This window comes from Anas platyrhynchos, chromosome 9 (assembly GCF_047663525.1).
Source record: "Anas platyrhynchos isolate ZD024472 breed Pekin duck chromosome 9, IASCAAS_PekinDuck_T2T, whole genome shotgun sequence".
Taxonomy (NCBI): domain Eukaryota; kingdom Metazoa; phylum Chordata; class Aves; order Anseriformes; family Anatidae; genus Anas; species Anas platyrhynchos.
The window spans coordinates 16,466,911-16,487,515 of NC_092595.1; the positions used below are offsets into that span (position 1 = coordinate 16,466,911).

Genomic DNA, 20,605 nt, shown 5'->3' on the forward strand with positions numbered 1-20,605 from the left:
GATCTTGCTGACACAGAAAATCCATAGTAGATGAGAACACAGTGGAGATGGATTCTTCAAACTGCAAAGAGGCCAAGCAACTGCAAGAAAGGGCACAATGAGTCTATATAATCACACACGGTTCATACTCAAAAAAAGTATATTTATATCCACAATCCACTCAATGGATGCTGACATTCTTCATTAAAAAATGAACACACATCTCAAGATTCTAAATATCAGTATTCCATCTTGGCAGTCTCCTTTCTAGAAAGCCAAAACATATCATAAAGTAGAGGACACAACAAAACAATTTGCTTTAAAAACATATGAAATCAGACAAAAACATACATTGAATGTAACCTACATCTTCCACGCCACATAGAATTTGACAGCTGAACACCACACAGATTTGAGTGACTTTTCAAGTTCATACCTTATTTTATACTTAAAATCACATCTTTTTGATGGTACAGAGGAAATACTTTATTACCATGATACTCTTCAGATCATGAGGAAACACAGGCATGATTAAGGTTTTAACATTGCAGACCCAAGACCCTCAAAGATACTGAACTACTTTCAGTAACCTAGGCCACCTTAACAGGTGTTTTAGGTAACCTAGGGGTTATACCAAACTCTCCAAATTCTTTATCACATCTTACCACAGTCCTCTTTGGTGAGTTTGCTGACAGATGAGCAGGCACAGAGCTATACAGGAACATTAATAGGGTCCAAATAATCATTTAGTAAACAAGATACTGTCCTCTGGGAAAGAAAAAAAAAGAAAGAAACCCAGGATGTTAATGGTATCAGCACACCAATATAAAGCTGTTAATCTGAACCATGGAGAGCATTAATTTTGACATATGCCAGTTCTTGAATACTTATATGCATTTAGTTTGCATAGTGACCTGCTGGCAGGAGAGAAACCAAGATGAATCCCAGAATTTGACTGATTTTAAAGACAGAAGTCGAAGCATTTCCCTGCTACAACTCAGTCTATTTTTACTTATGACTCTCTGTTCAGTTCTCTTTTCCTGTAGGATGCTTTCTTCTCTGTAGTGCTCAGGCCTTAGATGAGTAAAAACACACTGGAACTACTGCTCGTCTCAAGGGCAGCACAGTCATGAGGAATTCCTTCTCTGATTCTGAAAGCTCAGCACAGAACACCAGTAGAAGCTGACTGTAAGGCGAATGAGTCTAATGGCATGCCATGGAACTTGAAAACACTTGTTTTCATGAATTCGATAAGTTTTGTTATCCTCTCAGCATTCTAGGCCAAAAGGAACATGATACGTTTGCTAATTCAGGGAAAACTGAAGAAGAGTAAGAAGAATAAAAAAAAAACTTCCAAGAAGATCCGAAGGAGAACAGGAGCTGCCCAGCCATAGGTAAAGCCTATGAAAGTACTGGAAAATTCCAGACTGAGCTGTAAGAATTAGGAATTCACATCCTACTGAAAAGAAGCATCAGGTGAAAAGGTAGGCTAAAGATGATGGTAAGCATTGCTGTCTGAAGCATCAGTCACCTTGCATGAAAATACAACACAGCCTTAATTAGTGAGAATTGAGACAGTGATGACGTCCACGTTTAGAAAGCAGTTCATCGCAAACAGATGCGTTTTAATTTTACGACATGGTTCTCAACTTCTAAGAAACAGCACACAAGTGAGTTTTTAAGAACAGAGATGTTCTCTTGCATGGTCCTCATAAAACCATCATGCCTCAAATTAAGGGACTTGGTTCTGTACCAAAACAGTAAAAGCCAATACTAGACAATACACATTGTTTTGTTTATGACCACGAAGCTTTTCTATGGTATGAATGTCAGCAGAAAAAAAAATCCTCACTCTTCTATTGCTGTTTTGTTATCCTGGGAATTCTACTTTCAAATTTAGTTCACGCAGTTATTGCATATGCTATTTTGTATTAAAAGTTCAGTATAAAACAAGACGAAAGCAATAAAATCAAATAGTTCAGTCTCATAAGTCAGGCATCCTCTCACTTTGACTTGAGTTATAGTTCAAGAGTTCTTTTCCTGTTAAACCAGCACCGTGATTCTCGAATAGCAGTACAGCTCAAGATACATAGTATATATACACTCATAACCAAGAATCTCAGCAAAATCAACTGATTATACATGGGCTTTAAGTCCTTTGACAAAGCACTTTGCTCGAAAACCTCGCTTCTGGCTTAGATATTTAATTAAACTAAATATTCTTCCCTGAAAGAGGTGCGTAGAGCCTCCTCACCTCAAGAAAGTAGTGTGAGTAAGATCAAATAATGTTAAAAGCATGAGTAGTTCACCATAGCTCTCACCACCTCTACGTAAAGGGGTAGGGAGATAACTTAGTTACACAACATGTAAGTGTTACTCTGTTTTATATTCATCCTCTGCAGCATAGATGGCTTGATTCCGTCTCTTGATTTTTTTAATGCCCGTGTTCCCATTTTCATTACCACCAATGCGCTTCAAAGGTCTCTCATTCAAGCTCTTCTCTTCTGCCTGCTTACTCACGCCAGATTTCTCCAGTTCCTCATTATTGGAGTCCATAGCATCGTCAGATGATACTGCCATGGAATCTGGCATGATCCTGATGTCAGAAAAACTTGCAGAAAATTCAGGAGGATGATCAGGGGAAGGATCTACAGAACACGTACTCAAGTCTTCATCACCTCCTTCATCATCCAGCATTATTTCATCGGGATTAATGGATGAAAGTCCAGAATTATCTGTATTATATTCACTGGGTTCCTCTGCTGACCCAGTACTGTCCATCTCTTCCTCTTCCTCCTCCTCCTCATATTCTCGTACTGAGCCCTCTTCTTTAACTTGCTGTATCCTATCATTGATGTCAGTGAGGCCAAACTGGGCACAAAACTCAGTGGTCTGGGGATTGATGGTATGAACTGGTTCCATGTTTTTTTGGGGCTTGCTGGGATCATAACAAGCAGCCGTCAAGGTGAAGTTGCAAGGAATTTTGAGGTTATGATTCAGCTCTTCTAACACCTCCTTGATAGCTTCTTCTGTTACACTGTAATCCCACCTAAATAAGTTCATAAAGTTAACAAAAGTGCAGCTAGTCAAAAGGTATTTTCTGTTCCCACTGCAAATGTAAACTTTAGTAACAAATCCATCTTACAACAGGCAATTTCTCAGCTTCCCCTCTCCCTCCAAGCGTATTACCTTTGGTCAATACTGAGATTCTGCTCTGCACACCAAGGGTCTGCATACGATGCCAACCTACCTGGTATAGCCTGGAAGCCTGATTTTCAGTCTCACAGTGACCAACAAGAAGACTAGTCACCATGTATTTTTTGCCCCTTGAATGGTGTTATCCAAGTCTGCCAAAGAAAACTAACTGCCTGCACAGAGCAGTAAAGAAACTGTAAGCTCTGCGGCACAGCCTTTATCATCCCCTTTGTTTTCCAAAACATTTAGCAAGTCCTACAGACATTAGAGGCTGCAGAACAGAGAAACCCAGCTATAAAGGATAAGATAAGAAACACAGCTATAAAACGTCAGTACACTTCCAGCCAAGCTAAATCATGTTTTACTCTCTACTTTGCATACTTACTTTGCATGGAGGCCGTTATTTTCAGGCATATTCCACAAGCTCTGAGTCACATTAATGAGACTGTTGGTGGCCTTAAGGACTGCAATCCACTCAGCATCGTACTCCAGTGAGTCACCTGCAGCAGGATCGTGCTCTACATCTATTATCTGTACAAAAATAGCAAACAAGCAAAAAAAAAAATAAAACCATAACACAGATTAGGTGAGATATTTCTCTTAACACCAGAAAGCAATTAAAGTTTGAAGTGCTGTTTTCATGGTACAGAGTTGTAATTAAGTCTGAAGTATGCTAAGCTAATAGCCTCAATCAAACACCCTCTCAGGGCAGTCCTACAGAGAAGCCTACAGCAGTAAGGAGGTAAGTGGACGATCGGCAACTAAAGCAGGCTCTCCTGTAACACTTCTGTATTTTAGCTTATAGCAACTCAAAATCAGAGCACCGTCCTCTCCCTACTTTCAGCTACTGGACAGTTACACAACTTAGAAAACAATTTGCTTACTCTTAAATTCATACTTTCTTCTAAGCCAAAAATCATGAAGAATCAACAAGTTTTTCTATGGACATCCTTAGCACAGAATGAGATTAGCATTGATAGTTCTTAAGAACACTTTCAGCAGCTGACTGATTGAAACCCAAGTCACTTTGTCTTCTGTGACACTAACCTCAATCAAGCAATTTGGATTAGCCAAGCTGCACCAGTCAGCTCTGGTTTTAAATAATCCATAAAAGGAATTCAACCTTCTAATGTAGTGTAAAATAGAGCTAAACACAGGTGGACGACCACACTGCTGGAGGCAGTTATTACTGCAGTTCAGTTCTCCTATGGGATTTTAGGTGCATACTAGCACCCCCGTGTACCTCTGCATAGCAAAAGCCCATCCTCAGACTCTCATCTTCAAAGGTAGCTAGGGCAATTGGATCCCACCACACATCCTAAAGACAGATAACGAACCATCTTCCCTTTAAGATAAATAACAGCTACTTTAAAGTAAGACTACTGAGATGTTTGACTGCATCTGAACAGCTTGCTATCAGGTAACCTGCTGCACATGGTCATCACCTGCAGGAAGTCTCTGTGAGGCAGACATTTATCCAAAGCCAAAAATTTTGTTGCTTTTGGTAGCTCTTCTTTGGAGTTTGTCTAGGAAACACAAAATGTTAACAGTCATTAGCGTTCCTATGAAAATACAGTATTCTACACAAGCTATGTAGAGATTTAAAAACACAATTTACATTAAAATGGTTTCTGAAATAGAGAAGCAGAACAGGATTATTAGAAAGGGATGGAGAGAGAGAGAGGACAGACTTTAGCAGATGTCTAACAAAAAGTTGGACACTGAGAACAAGATAAAGCAAGAGCCACAGGTCTGCTTCAACCAAGGCAGCTGAACATACCTAGCCTTGATGCCAAAAGAAAAAACTTTAAGAGAAGAAACAGACTTGAGTCCAAAATGTCTAGAGTTACCTTCTAACATCTAATGAATTGCGAATTACAATAGCATGTCACACCACTTTCAGCAAAAATTCAAATTAAGGAAGAGAAGTTTCAACCTACAGGGACTTTTTTTTTTTTTTTTGTCTTTACCTAGGCAGCCAATTTCACCTGCCAAGCCTTAGTAAAGGTATCCTCCCGTCCCAGGTTAACCAGTCTGCTTATTTGCTTCTCTATCACTCTTTTGAAGTTGTATCCTTCCCCAGTAAAGCAGGGGAAAATGGTGCTTTTCTGTAAAATTAAAATTAAGAAGCTTCAAGTGCAGCAACTTCACCTATTTCATGCTGTCCCTGAAGATGAGGTGGTGCCACCACTGATTTGTAACTTCAGTAACTTCCATAAGGCAGTAGTCTTAAGACCACTTAAGATTTTGGGGCTTAAGCTGAATTTTAATTACTAAGCAAATTCACATTAAGAAGCTGCTTTTCTGGACATGACTACCTCTACTAGAATTCTGAAACATCCTTGGGAAGCATACGCTCTTGGTTTTACTCCCCTTTACCTGGTGTTGCATGAAAGCTGCAAACTTCACATGGAGATGTGCTGAGAACCAATAAGTGGGTTTCAGGTGCTGCAGCAGCTCTGAAGCAGCAGGGCTTCCTAAGGTGTTGCTCTCCACTTCTTGACGGAAGAAGGATTTCATTTTAAGAAGCTGCTTCTTGTTTCCGTAGTGGTATATGCTCCTTGGCCAGTCATGTGACATAAATATGTCCATTGGGCGCTTTAACTATCAAGCCAAAAAAGGATACGGTATAAATCAAACATATGATAAAAGTTTCAAAATTGCACATCACAAGACAGAACATGCAAACACATCGTGCTCTACTTCAGATCAGATACAGAGCTAGCTGTGACCAGTAACCTCCCTTTCTAGAGCAATGAGTACGTCTTTCAGATGGCCTTTGAAGTTGTCAAAAGGTAGTAGTCCATTCTGACTACTGTGAAGCATTCTCCATGGATTGTACTACACTTTCTTGGGTCTGTCAGCTGTGTTTTATGTATACTGCCTTGTAAGAGGCAGTGCTGTCACAGGAAGGTGGTGTGCTTCGTCACAGGAAGCATCAGGCAGCCAGAAGACTTAAAGTTACAATTATAGAGCAAGTTCTCTACACATTATCAGTCATCTTCCTCGTGAATTTTCAAAATCTTTGTCCAGAAGGGGTAATGGAATGGCTAAGCACAATATTCCTCCTCAAAGAAAGCACCCCTGAGAAGCCTAGTCAACATTATAAGTACAGCTTGGTTCAATGCTCAATTCATCTCCATCAGCTGTATCAGAACGAAACCGAAGTCTGGTAATAAACTCAGGGAAATGCATCAGATCCTTTATAAGGGCAGAAACCTTTGTCCCACATTCAGCATCCCTGTATCTAAACACTTGAGTCCCCAGTGGCAACCTGAATAATCATTCACAAGATGTTTATAAATACATCTGTTCACACCACAACCTCAGCCAAACAGAGTAGCTCTTGTGACAAAGCAGGGTGTAGGACATGGGTCAAAAACAAAGTTAATCTGTCCTTTACATTTCAAGCTGTGGGGTGAAGAATACTTCAACCGCAGCCTTTTGGGATCATCTCATTCAGATAGTTCAATTTGCGTTAGTAAACTTTGACTGCACGTTAGACAAGGTAGCATCCATCTTCCTAAAGCTGGAACAGAGGTGTATGGCTGGAGTACCTGTCATCCTCTGAACTTTATCCAATCTAACAAACAAAATCTCCGAATTATGCCCGATGCAGATCAAATTTGCCCTTCTACACAAAGCATTGAGGAGACACTCCTCAAGTACAGTAGTGAAATCACAGCCTGCATAAAATGGCTTGTCAAGATTAGCTGAGATTTGCTGGCATGATTTGCTGTCTAGTAGTGCACTGTTCAGGACAGCTTTAACATCTCATTTTTAAATTAATTAAAAACATCACTTTAAGAAATAATAATTTTGCTAACCTGCTTGAGTTTGAAGACCTCAATGTTCCTCACATGGTAAGCACTTCTAATTGTTTGCTGGTTGTACGGTGGACATTCAAAGTGACCTGAAACATTGAGAAAAGAGTAGGTGCCTGAATCAATCAACGCTGTTTGCAAGCTGGCTTCTTGGAATCAGAGACATCTAAAGCAATACCACGTACAAGGCTGCCAGTAACTGAAGGAGATGCTGCATTTCCTTTACAGGGGGCTTACGCTGACAAGCTGTTAATTTTTATGTGTGAGGCAAATACGTTGTAAAAATGTCTACAAAACTGAACGTTCCTTCCATTCTATCTTTTTTTTCTTTATGATTACAGAGAATACAGAAAACCAGTTATAGGGGAAGAAAAAAAATAAAACCACAACATTGCTCAAAGTTTTACTCTATCTCTTAAAACCCAGGCCCTATCTGAAACAAATACTTTTTGCCAGAAAAGCTTAAGTATTTCATTCCTGACTGAGATTTTGTGTTGCTCAGGTAAGATAACAGCCCTCATTGCCTCCCCCTATCCCTTACCTCCACAGTTACACTGCACAGCCACGTGCCACCACATAGAGAGAGCTGTTTGCTGCACAGCCATGCAACATAGCTACCTACTTCAGCCAGTTGGTATCATGGCTATAGATGCAAACGTACTGGCACAGCCCGAGAATGTAAGGTAGACAGGAACAAGCAGAAGACTAGCAGCAACGCAAAATAAAGTTACTTCTTTGATGGTAATGCTAACTACTGGAAGTCTCATCTACTGCAAGCAATATCCAGACATGCAACTGGTTTACTTGGTAACAAAAAAAAATAATTAATACTGATAGGTATTAAATGGAATCAAGTGTTCCCAACAACTATTCAATACTTTGCAGATTGAAAGCCATCTCCAAAGCTTCTCTGAAGGATATATGTTGATGAATGAGAAAGACTAAGTTATGTGTCTGCTGACACCTGGCATCATTTGTGATCAAGTCTCTGGCCACTGCTGGTGACTCTTCCACCAAGGGCGAGCTCCTGAACACACACATGCAAAAACTGAGAGGAACAAATCTCAAGACTTACTGACACTAAGCCTCAGTTCTGGCCAGTCTGTCTGTACAGTATCACACTTATAAATCAACTGTTTTACACAAGGAAAACTGAACAGTCTTGTGCTGCATGCTAGAAGGACACTACCATGGAAAAATCAAGACCGTTCCAGCCACAGCATTGAAAATGCACACTGCTGCTTCCTGCTATGGCTGCCAGGCAGCTACACGGGCCACCTCCAGACCCTCCCCTGCGTTAACCCAAGAGGGGTTTCCAGCATCAGTCGGTTCAGAAGAGAGCAGGAGGTGCAGGCAGGGCGCGGCGCCCCCCTCCCGCTGTGCCGTACCTTTCCGGTAGTCGTGCGACTTAAAGATGCCCGAGATGCCGCCGATTCTCACGCCACGGAACCGCACGACGCCCGCGTAACCTAGAGCAGAGGGGAACGCGCCTCGTCACAGCGGGGCCGGGGAAGGGGACAGGGCAGGGAACCGGGCCGGGAGCCGGCCGAGCCTACCCAGGTAGTAGATGTTGGGCGCCACCCAGCCGCCGTAGGGCAGCTCCTGCAGGTGGTTGGAAGCCTCGTGGTTGCCGCCGATGAAGACGGTGAGGACCGGGGCCTTCTTCTCGCCGGAGTAGTACCTGCGGGGACACGACAGCTGCGGCGGCGGGGCCGGGTTGGGCCGGGTCTGGCCGGGCCGGGCCGCGCCGCGCCGCGCTCACCGATAGAAGCTCTGCATGTGGCGATACTTGGCCGGCACCGCCATGCAGCGCAGGTCCGCCTCGTTGCGCACGGCCTGGAAATCTCCGCAGCAGAGCAGCAGGTCGGGCCGCACGCCGTGCCGCCGCTGCAGCAGCTCCAGCGTCTCGTACAGCTTGTCCAGGGCGCCATGGCAGCACCCGGCCACCGCCACCTTCATGGCCGCCGCCTCAGCACCGCGCACGCGCCGCGCCCGCCCAGCGCGCTACGCAAAGTGCGTACGGCGAGCGGCCCGCCCGCTCGCCCTCTGCGGAGCGCGGTACGCAGAATGTGTAAGGCGAGCGACCCGCCCGGGCAGCCCCGCGCTGTGGAGAGCGCCCAGCTCCTCGTCTCGAGGGGCGGCGAATCTGTGTCAAGTAATAAAACCGCTCTAAGCTTTTTCCACTGTATTTTTTTTTTTAAACAATCTTGAGGGATTGAATAACGTTATGATCGCATAGTTAAGCGTTAACTTGCTGCTCCATACCCTGTAATCATGGAATGAAGCGGACATTCCTGTTCCCCTACAGCGGCAAATACCACACGCCAGCCTCTTTCCATACTCAGTAAGTGTTCTCTTAACACATTTCATAATTGCACAATATTGGGTTACTGTGTGTTCTTTGGGGCTCTCATCCAAGCCCAGCTGGGATGAAGGGAAAAGTTCTCTGAGCCTTCAATGCCCACGAGTCCTTAGAGTAAGAACACAGCGAAGTGCTCGGAGGTGTACCCAACCCTTTCAGTAACTTTTGCTGAGACTTACTCGGGTGTTGTGTGAGAGCTCAGTCAGCTCATCGCATCTCCTGGGAAGGTTTTCCAGCTTCTCTAGGGACAAGCAGCAGCCCTTCACATTTGCCACACCTCAGACTTCCTAGAAGGGTGCAGGTGAAAGAGAAATGTCCATGAGTCTCTGGAAGATAACCGACTTACTCAGAATACACCACCCTGGGCAGCTCCCCAGGACTGCCAGGAGATGCCTTCTTGCTCCACTTCCTCCAGCCAGTCAGGTCTTCACTTTTTCTTTCCCAAGACAGCCCTACCCTTTCCTGCCTTCCCAACCATGTCCACAGCCAGTCAAGGTAAACTGATACTATAATTGTAATTCTTGGTTTTGTTAGTTCTGGCTCATTTCTCATAATCCATGTGCCACTTATTCCCAGTAAATTGGTGTACAGCTGAGTCTGCAAGGTTTTTATAGATTTTTTTTTTATGCTGTAGCATTTTAGTATTTTTGCACTGTTCATTATGCATCTTAACATACCAAATTTAAGTGTGGATGTTGACTGAGTAAAACCGCTCTGAACTTTCCGCAGCAGTTAGACCACAAAGGGAGGCAGTCACACTACTATTTACAGGGTAAGTAATGGCAAGTTAATGCTTAACTCTTTTATTGTTATTATGTTCAGTCATTCAAGGCTGTTAAAAAAAACTGACTGAAGTGCAGCCCACTTCCACCACATGACTAATACTCCTTTGGTTATGGATAGGGCTTTGCAGTGGCCATTTCCTTGCCTGGATGTGGTTGTGCACATCTCTCATGGCTGCATGTCCAGTCCTACAATGGAGGGCCTGCACTTCTCTTAAGTGACCAAATCCTGTCCTGTGTGAGAGGGGAAGGAACTACAAGGCCACAAAAAGAGAGTCCCAAGAAACAGGTTCAGATCAGTGGGTTGTTTGGGTGTGAGGTATTTGCCCTTTAGGCTGTTGCCTGCCTATACCAACCTGTACATTGTTGTTTGTTTTTTTTTTTTCCTGAGCTGACAGTGGTACTTTAGAGCCATAGAAGTAGCTTGGTTTTTATATCTCCAAAGAGATTAAAAAGAACAAAAGGTATTCTGAGGGGCTGGGGATGACAGGATTGCATCCCTCACATCTGAGAACAGAATGGGAGAAACTTGGAGACTTTCCTGTCAAACACTTGCTAGCACTTTTAGAAGGCACCAAAATGCACTTATAAGATACTAAAGTGAAGAGAAAAGCAAAAGGGAGGTATGTGTGGCTGACTTTTTAGGAGGAATGGTGTGGCTGAAAAGAGGTACAAGGGGGAGGCGGTGAGAGGGTGACAGTTTATGTGCTTGTGAAGGAAGGGGAGATTTAATGGAGGTGTGAAAGGGGAATCAGAGGTGTTCCTGCTGAGGCTGAAATGTCCCTGCAAGCTGTGAGGGAGTGAGGTGGGCTAGAGGGTTGGTATGTATGTGCCACAGAAGGAAGGGGGTGCTGCAACCAAACAAGACTGCAGAGATCACCTGAGGAGAAAAACCCATGAGGTTGGCCTAAATACCACCAGACTTACCTGCAACGACGTTTGGGCGTCTTGGGGCACCTCTTCCCCCAGCATTGTCTGGCAACTGCGGCACCAAACCACGACCTGCAGCACACACACCGCCAGCGCAGGGCCCCCCGCTGAGGAGCGGCGGTTGCGGGCGCCCTGTGACTCCCCTGCCTCTCGCTTTCCCCCTTCCACAGGCACCCATTGCCCAGCACGCCGTTTTGCTGGTGGGTGCCAGCTCCGCTGGGTTTTTACAACGGCTGAGGGAAAAAAAAAAAAAAAAAAAAAAAAAAAGCAACCAACAAGCCGGGGAGGGGGGCGGCGTGCGGAGAGGAGCGGGTCGCTGAGGCGAGGAGGAGCCGAGGGCGGGAAGGGAGGGCCGCGTCCTCCTCCTCCTCCTCCTCCTCCTCCTCCTCCTCCTCCTCCTCCCCGTCCTCCCCTCAGCGCGGGCAGCGCCATTCCGCCGCCTGCCCCTCACAGCCCGGCCTCGGCCCGCAGCCCGGGGCCGCCCGCCCGCCCTCTCTCCCGCCGCGCCTCCGGGGCGGGGACCCCGCTGCGCGGAAGGGGCCGGCGGGGCCGGGCAGCACGAACGACGCGCCCGGCGCCGGCATGGGACGGGGAGCTGCCCGGGCGGGTAGGTGTGGCGGCACCGGGGGCCGAGCGGCCGCCTCCTCTCAGCCCGGCGGCAGTGCGAGGGGGGCCGGGGAAAGGAGCGGGGAGGCGGCCGGGGGCAGCCCGCGGGCTTCGGGGGGTCCCGGGTCGCCCAGCTTGGAGGCGGGGAGGAGGGGGAGCCCTGAGGTGCAGGAGGGGGGCAGCGCAGCCATCGCCCCGCGGTGCCGCTGCTCCTTCCCCTGCCCTGTGACCGCCCGCCGGTTGTCCCGGGACCCTGAGGTGCCTCTGGACCTTTGGTCTCTCGTTCCGGGCAGCTATTGGTACGTGGTCAGGAAAGCAGGATTTGTTTTTTAATTATTTCCTAGGAAGCCAGAGAAAATTTGCCCGTGAGCGAGAAAGGGAACGGCTTTGGCTGCTAGGCTCCTTGGTTCACTGGGAGGCAAATCCGAGATTAAGTTGGGCATAAACTTGTAAAAATGTGATTGAATAATGGAATAACTTACTGAAGGATGTGTTCCTGCTGGAGTAAGTCTCTCTGAAGGTCATTGCAGACTGTGCTGGTCCCAAGTAATGTAAATATTAAGTCCGGGACTAATTTTATTACCTCTGTTCTTCACACTAAAGAAGGAAGCTGTGGAAGATGTGCTGCTCTGTGCCCTGAGCTCCCTCATAAAGGCAGGCTGGCAGTGCTTGGGGCTCTCTGTCAGACAGTCCCCAGGCTGTTTGCTGCTGAACGGCTGCCTCAAAGGCCGGCTGTGTTTTTGTTGGGGGTATTCTCATGGCTTTACCTTGTAGGATCTGATGCCTGCTTCAAGAAACAAACTTTCCAGGCATTTCTTTAAAATAGCTCTCTTTTCTTGATTATTTCTTGTGACTCTCTCGAGCCTGGTTGATCTGTTTTCCAATGTTACAGAGTGGGAACTTATTCTCATGAAAACTATGAGGAGATTGACAGTACTGTTAGACTTCACTTGGTTTTATAAAGTTATTTAGTTGATGTCCGCTGGATTCTGAGAAGTTGAAGCAACAATTAATTGTATTTAAAATAACAGAGTTAAAAGTCGAAGTTCCCTGATGGCACATAGCCAGTTTCCATTACCCAGACCTTTGCAACCGCTGTTATGTGTCCTATTATTTTGTACCCGCGATTTGCAGAGGTACAGCATGGAAGGTACCTGTGGTTAAAACTCCTCAGTGTAAAGTTAACTGATCTGTGACTGCTGAGTCCTGGAGAGATGCACTGGTAAAGCATGTTTCAGCTCCTTCAGCTGCAGCCTGCGGAGTAGATGATGAGCGTTGTGGCTCAGGCAGTTCAGAGGTTGCTGTAGGGGAGACCTGTGCTCAAACACCCACTGTCAGTAGTCATGGAGGTGTAGCTATAATGATGCACACTGCAAGTTGTTTTTTAAATTTTTTTTTTCCTGTAAGTACCTTTCTCCATCCTTCCTGCAACCCACAGAAAACATAACTTTGAACAGTAACTCTGAATTTGGGATATCTTGGTAAAGTACAGAGGTTCTCTGGAGTCTTGACTCACTTTCTTTGTACAAATGCTTTCCGATACAATCTTAAATGAGCACATGCTATTTTTTCCCCATGCAACTAGGTTTTCTCCTGTTATACAGAACTGTACTTCTCTGAAGACTAAATTAGAGGTTGGAACTTGTGCTCCAATTCTGGCAGAAACTGGACAGTGAAGTTGAACTGTGGGAGGAAATGGATTTTCTTATTTGTAGTTAGGGCAGTTAAGTTCTGTCTTACAGGACTGGGTTCATGTGTGTTACAGGACAAGCTTCTTCCCCCAGACTTTACAGTTGTGTTTGCCCTCCTGTGTAGGTCTTTTGGATCTGATTTGCAGAGTCTCTGTAGGGGCAGTTGCAACGGGAGGTGCTGTGCTTTGACTACGTGAAACGTTCTGTAATGCCATGTGCCTTTAGCAGTTCAGGCAAAGCACTGAAAATTGATGTATTCTCTTCTTTGCCACAGTTCTTACTGGGTAAAATGAAGATAATGCTCCCTCGTTAGTGAAAAGTTGTGGAAATAAGGTAATGTTTAAGAAGCATTTAAATACTATACTGATAAGAGAAATTAATCACTCTGCAGACTAGCGTATGAACAGGATGTAGTAAGCGATAGCTGAGGTCACACATGTAAGCAAGCTTGTTAAAAATGACTTCATTTTAATAAGTATTCATTTGTATTCATGAATATAAACATTGCTGTTCACTGAAATTAGATTATGGGATTCTTTACACTTGGTAGGTTTTCAGCTTCTTCCGTGTATCGCTTGTCTTTTTCGTCTGCTTCTTTTTAAACTGAGAGAAATGAATAGAAGTTCTTTCTGGGTTTGTTTTGTAAAGCTCCCTGGGTTAGTAAAGATACAGGGGAAACGACTTCCTCTGCCTTGCTGGGAGGTCAGGCTGAAGCACCCTTGGTTTTCCTTGGTGGAGGGAAGGGGATGGAAAAGTTAAGCTTCCTTAAATTACTTGTTGCTTTGATCCCGCTGATCTGTGCCTCTGGTGTGGCTTATCCGAGTCATAAGCAGTAAATGCTGTAGCAGTGCCAGACTGCCTGAATGCTGGGACATGCTGTACCTTTTGGCCTAATTTGTTACATTTCAACAGCTGCTCCTCTTCGGAGCATGAGCAGAGGCTGGCAGGAATGGGCTTGTGGAAGGTATGACTGGTGGAAATGACTGCTTGCTCTTTATTCCTGTGATTATGCCTCAGAGGAGAGGATGGGCGTGCAGCATGGATCCAGAGCATTTCTCCCAAGCTTGGCATTTTCACTCTTCTCACTGCTGACCTGCAGAAGATGTACGGTAATCCAGCTGGAGCCAGGCTGGCAACTAAGGCTACCCTGGAGAAACGGATTCTCACCTTAGACAGAGAGCTCTGCCCACAATCTCGGTATAAGTAAATAGAGTAACGTGATACAGATGAGGCACGCTGTCAGATAGGACAGCAATGAGAAGTATATAAGCCATGAATGGAGGGGTGATGAAGGAAAATATTCAGTTAAAAGTTGAAGTTAAAAATCTGGGTTAGTCTGCCTGCAGGGGGGATTTTGCCCCACTTGTAAGTTTCAAAGATGGTTTTGGGGAATCTGTAGATGGTAACCTCTGTCTGCAACTGAAGGAATGCCATCTTGGACACAACTTTTCCTTTCTTTTCTCAACACTTTAATAAGAATCACTTTAATTTGTAAAAAACAAAAATTAATTGGATACTGTTAACACTAACTTAACCGTTTAGAGGGAAAAAATGTTTCTTGCTAATATGAAATTATCTTTTTCCATATAAGGTTATAAACAGTCAAGAGACACATTACTTAATCAAGCTGGCTTTCTGACCTCTGTCCTGAGCCTTGCTAATGATGTGGTTTTGAATCTCTTCCACCTTCAGTGTCTTCTGGTTGGTCACCTTATTTTCTGTCAGCATAACTAAGTAGGGTTTATACTTGAAGTTTTTTTTACTCGTGCTTTGTTAAGCTTTGACATGTTTGTTAGTATATTGGGGCCTGCTAAATGAGCTAAGATTAACTGATATTGCTCCCCGTGTCTGTTAGAAATAATTAATTGGCAAATTATTTACACTTAGCAAGTTATTATGTCAAAAATTGTGTGAGCTTTTACTCTCCTGCTGTCTCCTTTGTATAACTGGAAACCAGTCTCCTGGGACACGCTCCTGTCTGGTCGGTTTCAGTTCCAAGCCTCTGTTCAAAAGGAAAGTTGAAGAAAGGTATTCCTGAAAAACTGAAGAGAGTGAAATCTTTCTTGAGGATAGTAACTGCCCCACTCCCACGACTGATACCCAGAACAAAAAGCTTATCAAGGCCCGTACGTTGGTTCTTCACGGCAGAGTTCCTCGTATACTGGTGTCCAGGGCCCCTGCGACGTGATGCTTGTGAAGGGTAGAGCAGCGCCAGCATGCTAGATAACCTGAAGGAGTCACACGGAGTAGCTCGGTGCTCACTGACCACATCAGTATTTTAGAACAATAGTTCAGCGTCTAGTGCCGAGTTTATTTTCAAGAGCAGTGTAGACCATTGTTATTGATACCAAATCTTCTTGAGTGTTGGGTTTCTTTTCCACAGCTGCTGTGAACAGAGAGGTTGTTTTTAAGGTAGAGTTGGGTGTTGTTGTTGTTTGTTTTTTTTAAATGTAAAGCTACTGAAACAGAGATTTCCTGGTGTGAAAATTGACTTCTCCAAATCCATATTGACTGCGAAGCAGTGTTACCATCCTGCCGCAGACAGTGACTCTCAAGGTCATGTCTACTTGGAAGCCAGCCTTGATTAGTCCTTCCAGTGCAGTGACCTTCATGTTTCGCTGCATGAATGCAGAAGTCTCACTTCAGCTGGTGAAATTGGGGGGTCAGAAGCTATTTGACAAGAAAAAATAAAAGATAAACAGGCAAGTAGTCAAATTCTGTCAAGAAATCCATAACAAGTGGAAGTTCTTTATTAATATTTCTTAAAGGAAATAAACTGCCATGCAGTAGGAGTGTAAGTTTTTCGTTAATTAATACCTAGTTAAAGTGTAGGAAGAACTGTCAGTTTTTCTAGTGAAGAGTAATGACTAGAGGAGTCCCAGGGAAATCTGTAGTCAGGCTTGCGTTGCTCAACACAGTTACAAATGATCTGGAAGAGAGACTGACTAATGAAGTGACAGTATATGCTAAGAATTGCAGAATTAGGGTAGCAGAAACAAAAGATGACTGGAGTTGCAGGAGGTTCTCACGATTCTTGGTGGTAATTTTTGACAGAGGGAGTATTAGAACAGGACCCCTTGATTCCCCAGCACTTTCTGCAACCGCAGCAGCCTTCGATGGGCTTTTCACAGGTTTGCTGCATGCGTGTTTGTTTTTAGCCTGGTTCCTGTAGCATTTATCAATCACCTGCAATCAATCTGCTAAGATTTCTTATGAGACTGTATGAAAACTTCAGTCTCTACTAAGAGTGACTATCTGCCTCTTGTTTAGTACTCTCTGTGAGCAGGTCTCTGCACATTTCACAAAGGACAATAGCATCATTGTTTTCTTTTGAAGGAAGTAGAAAAAGGGACAAAGATACGAATTAACCCAGGTGGTTAAGAGAACAGACATTTGAGAATGTCCTAGCTGAAAAACACTGAGCAAGTTTTGGAAGGTGAAAGCACTGTGTAGTGATAGTGTTAATTTCTGAAAGGCAGTTTAAAAAATCGTTTCTGAACATGGTTCTCATCTGTTGTGGATATTGCGTGCAGTTTGGGTTCCTTCATCGTAAAAAGAAGTACGTAGCTGAACCAGAAGAGCTGATGAGGGCCTCAGTGAAAAGATCAAATGCATGAAATTGTGCCAATACAAGAACAACTGAGTAAGCAGGGGCTAATGGTCTTGGAAAAGAGATGGCTGAGGGAGGTGGTGCTGAGTGCTGTAAATTCAGGAGTGCTGTGGATGATACATAAGCCACTGCAGGGGTTGTGCTGTTTCAGTACGAGATCTTGAGGTATTGAAGCTGGTGACTGGCCAAATCAAAAGTAGTTGGTGGGTGGTGGAATGTTGTCAGAAGATTTTCTGGATGCAAAAAGTTTCCGTGGAATCCAGGAGATGTCCAAGCACATGGGAGGGCAATCCTCTGAGGGCTACTGAACCCAGGGACACCACGCCCAGCTTCATTGCTCCTGTGAGCTGAAAGCTGGTGCAAGTCAGCAGAGTGCTCCGTGGGACTGCAGAATTTCTTTTCTAATGCTATTCCCTGAGCTTTGGCGTATAGCCACTGCACAAGGGCTACAGCTTTGGCTTTGAAGACATTGCTGTTCCAGACTGTCCCTGCAAATCCTAGAAAAAGCCAAGAGGCGATTTGATCCTACTGTGTCTGCGCCTAAAGGTGAGGAAATCTGAAAGCTTTTCCCTGAAAGCTTTTCTTAAGTCAGCTTCAGAAAGCCTGATAAGTGTTTGCTGGAACCTGATGCTGAACATACTCAAATTGGAAATCATGATCCCTGTTCTATAGTAAATGCAGTTAAGTATTGAAGATCTTGCAATGAGTGTATTAAGAGAGATGCTCTGGTTCAAACAGGGGTTTGTCTGACCAGGTCAGATCTGGCCTGGGGTATGAGGGAAGTCAGGTTCTGTAGCCACAGCAGTCCACTGCAGTCTCTAGAGCATGGAAGGACTTGGTTAAACCCTCTTAAAACTAAACACAAGATGCCTTGCTGCAGGTACGATCCTTCATGGATTCACTGTAGCTGAAATCTGTGCATGTGCACCAAATTCCCACTGGTCACAGAGGCTGAAGAGTTAGCACAGCAGGCACTTCCCATCTAAGTCCTACGTACAAAAAAAAAAAGTTGTCCTAGATTAATTATACATGTTGCAATTAAGGATATCAAATATTGTATGCTTTAAAAAGAGGACATAAAGAACAAAGGAGCCAAATGGTTTGATTTTTTTTTCCCCTAAATTTCAATATGGAATGAAAAATTATATGAGTTTTGTGTTGAAACAACTTTAGAAGGTAAACTGTGCAAGCGATAGCAATTTGTGAATCGGCTCCTTTGTGGTGGGCTTTCAAGTAATTTATTCAAATGATTCATTGTAGCATTTCTGCTGAATTCAGCAGTGCATTTGTTGCAAAAGTAAAAAATAAAAATCTTGCAGCTACTGCTGGTACAGTTCCATCAAAGGTGGAGCATCTGATGTTTTTAATACTAGATTTTCTAAGGATTTCCCTGTGACTACAGAACACTGTATAGACTCCTTGGTGGTCAGGTGAACCTTGGGGACTGGGCTGTTGGTGCCACGGCCACTTGGCCGTGTGTTTGAGCAGAGTCCTCAGCTGTGGTGGAGCGGGGCTTGACGCCAGCTCCTCCAGGAGCTGCTGAACTGCGCTCTTAAAAAGTGAGACTCCTCGTCTGTTCTCATCTCCAGCCTCTGAGTCTGCCTTTGCACGTGTGCTTTTTAATCTTATAATTTACAGTACTCTGACTTGAGCCTGCTGGGAAGAAGGATAACGATACATCAAAGGACTACTGCTGTTCTGTACTGGGTTTGGGGATTATAGAGCCTACACTAGTAGGTGATGAATTCATCTTTTATTTTTCTGTTATTTGACAAAGTACCGAAGACTGGCTGAAAGTTGTGCTTTACAAGAAAACACTTTATTTGCCAGCTGTTGTCTTCCATAATCAATATAGTTTGCTGCCAGATCTGCTCTGTTCTGTACACTGTGAACAAATATCAAGCATTTCTGAACAAGGGGATGCAGTTAAGGTGCTTTTTGGCACCACCAGCTCCTCCAAGAGGTAGGACCAGACACCTGATCATATAGCTGTGATGATGCTTCTGCTACAATACAGGTGTCTGGCCAAGTGGCAAAGCTGTTGATTTTTCTTTTGGTGGTGGTGGTTTTGGTACTTTGACAAAAGCAGCCACACGGAGTGCTCGTCCCACCGCCTCTTCCACTAGGAAGGAGCGCATTTATGAGGGACGCCCGTGCCGTGCTGTGGTGCAGAAGGGAAGCTGCTCTCCTCCATACTGCATTGGGGTGGCTTCTCATGTCTGGTTCCTGTTAGCATTGATGCTCGCACTGGTGAGAGAAATGAAGGAAGATTTTTGCCTACTTTGAAACTTTCAGAGCCTATAGAGGCCTGCTCCGTAGCTTTTTAGATGGCAGTTTGCAAGTAAGCTGAGTGCTGGCTGACAGTCCCCTCGCTTACAGCTTGTCATTGTTCAGTTATTTAACTCGAGCATAATCTTTACATGAATAGAATTTCTTGTGTGTTGCAGAGTAACCTTTTATATCATTAGTATCTGCAATAATTTTTTCCCTTGTAAAGTGATTCATGTCTTCTTGCAGATAGGAAAGACATAAAGCATTATTCTGCAGTCGCACAAGAAGCCCTATTCATTCACAGTTTACATTGTGAAACCAATCCTGTATCCTCGGGGTTGGAGCTGGTTTCGTGGCAGCAGTCCTAATTACAAAATCTGTCTGCAGCGTATCGGAACTGGGGGCTGCTCTAGAGTCGCAACTGGAATGAAATGGCGGGCTGAGAAGGAGGAAGTACGAATTTTTCTTAATGCACTCAGGCTTTCCATTGTTGCTATTCATAAATCGTAGGGTTTAGTCACCAACTCAGTCCCAACAAAAGGCCATTCAAGCCGAGTTTGAGACCAGATTCCCAGATCTGGTAACAGGAAGGCGCTTTTCTAAGGTTTTGTCTTGAGCGGGTTTACATGCTGGATCCTGTTTGATGCATAAGTAAAGCTCTGAGCTGAGCATGTGCTAACCCTGGTCAAGTAAAGCCGGTAAAATGTGAGAAAAACAGTTTCTCCTCCGCATCCCTAAGCAGTTGTGCTGCCTAGATTGTTCTTGGTTTTTGGTCTTAAGCTGGAGGCAAGCACCCAGCACCTCGAATAACCTTAGTGTGTTTGTGCAGACAGTGAAAATAAGGCAAGTAGTGATCACTGAGAAGACGTTAATCTGGTTGAAAAAAAGAGGATATCAGGTTCTTAATATTCATTCTTGGATTACTTCTTTCCCTGACATGCAGCAGTAAAAGGTGCTGAAGACATCTGAGCACAGAGGAGGAGGTAGTGTTGCTTTAGCCTTGACAAGTTAGTGTCTGGATTTTGTTGATTCCTGAATGTGATAGCACCACAGAAATAGACAAATTGGAAAGAGATTAGAGAATGCAGCAAGCATGTCTGAAGGGCCTGTCTTGTTCCAAAGCTGAAGGGGCTGACTCTCCCTAACAAGGCCAGGCAGTGGCTTAGGGCATAATCACTCAATCATTCTTCTTGCCATCTCCGCTTCCCAAACAAATGTAAGCTGGTGCCAGGCACAGTTTGAATTTTGAAGTTGAACTGAAGAAGAGTCAGGTTAGGCAGGGAATCTGGGAGACCTCTTCCCCAAAGAACTCCTGGTGCAATAACCGTGAGGACATGGAAAGCTTCAGTGCTTGA

At 44.5% G+C, this 20,605-nt stretch overlaps 2 protein-coding genes across 6 annotated transcripts in view; one reads left to right on the forward strand and one right to left on the reverse strand.

The window, feature by feature from the left end:
• Nucleotides 1-121: 121 nt before the first annotated feature.
• On the reverse strand, nucleotides 122-9,094 carry DBR1 (debranching RNA lariats 1). Its single transcript, XM_027464023.3, has 8 exons — nucleotides 8,761-9,094; nucleotides 8,555-8,679; nucleotides 8,387-8,467; nucleotides 7,002-7,087; nucleotides 5,554-5,778; nucleotides 4,620-4,700; nucleotides 3,560-3,705; nucleotides 122-3,028 (listed from the first exon to the last, which is right to left on the reverse strand). Exons 1-8 carry the CDS (start codon nucleotides 8,955-8,957, stop codon nucleotides 2,353-2,355), a joined length of 1,617 nt encoding a protein of 538 aa, XP_027319824.1. The 5' UTR covers nucleotides 8,958-9,094; the 3' UTR covers nucleotides 122-2,352.
• Nucleotides 9,095-9,212: 118 nt separating this feature from the next.
• PPP2R3A (protein phosphatase 2 regulatory subunit B''alpha) overlaps nucleotides 9,213-20,605 on the forward strand; it is a 52,586-nt gene continuing 41,193 nt past the window's right edge. The window contains exon 1 of one of the 5 annotated variants that reach the window (XM_072042771.1): nucleotides 9,213-9,342. The gene's annotated coding sequence lies outside the window, so the exon portion shown is untranslated. Of the gene's footprint in view, nucleotides 9,343-11,462; nucleotides 11,680-11,823; nucleotides 11,978-20,605 lie in introns of those variants that run through there. The other 4 variants (XM_027464015.3, XM_038183494.2, XM_027464016.3 and 1 more) reach the window with 4 other exon arrangements.

What these genes read in the sequence shown, in the direction of transcription:
- DBR1 (XM_027464023.3), bottom strand. Translation starts at nt 8,957, where the DNA reads ATGAAGGTGGCGGTGGCCGGGTGCTGCCATGGCGCCCTGGACAAGCTG. An exon ending in GTCGCACGACTACCGGAAAG is followed by an intron (nt 7,088 to 8,386) that starts GTACGGCACAGC and finishes TCAATGTTTCAG; the next exon opens with GTCACTTTGAATGTCCACCG. An exon ending in CTCACAGAGACTTCCTGCAG is followed by an intron (nt 3,706 to 4,619) that starts GTGATGACCATG and finishes ATTTTTGTACAG; the next exon opens with ATAATAGATGTAGAGCACGA.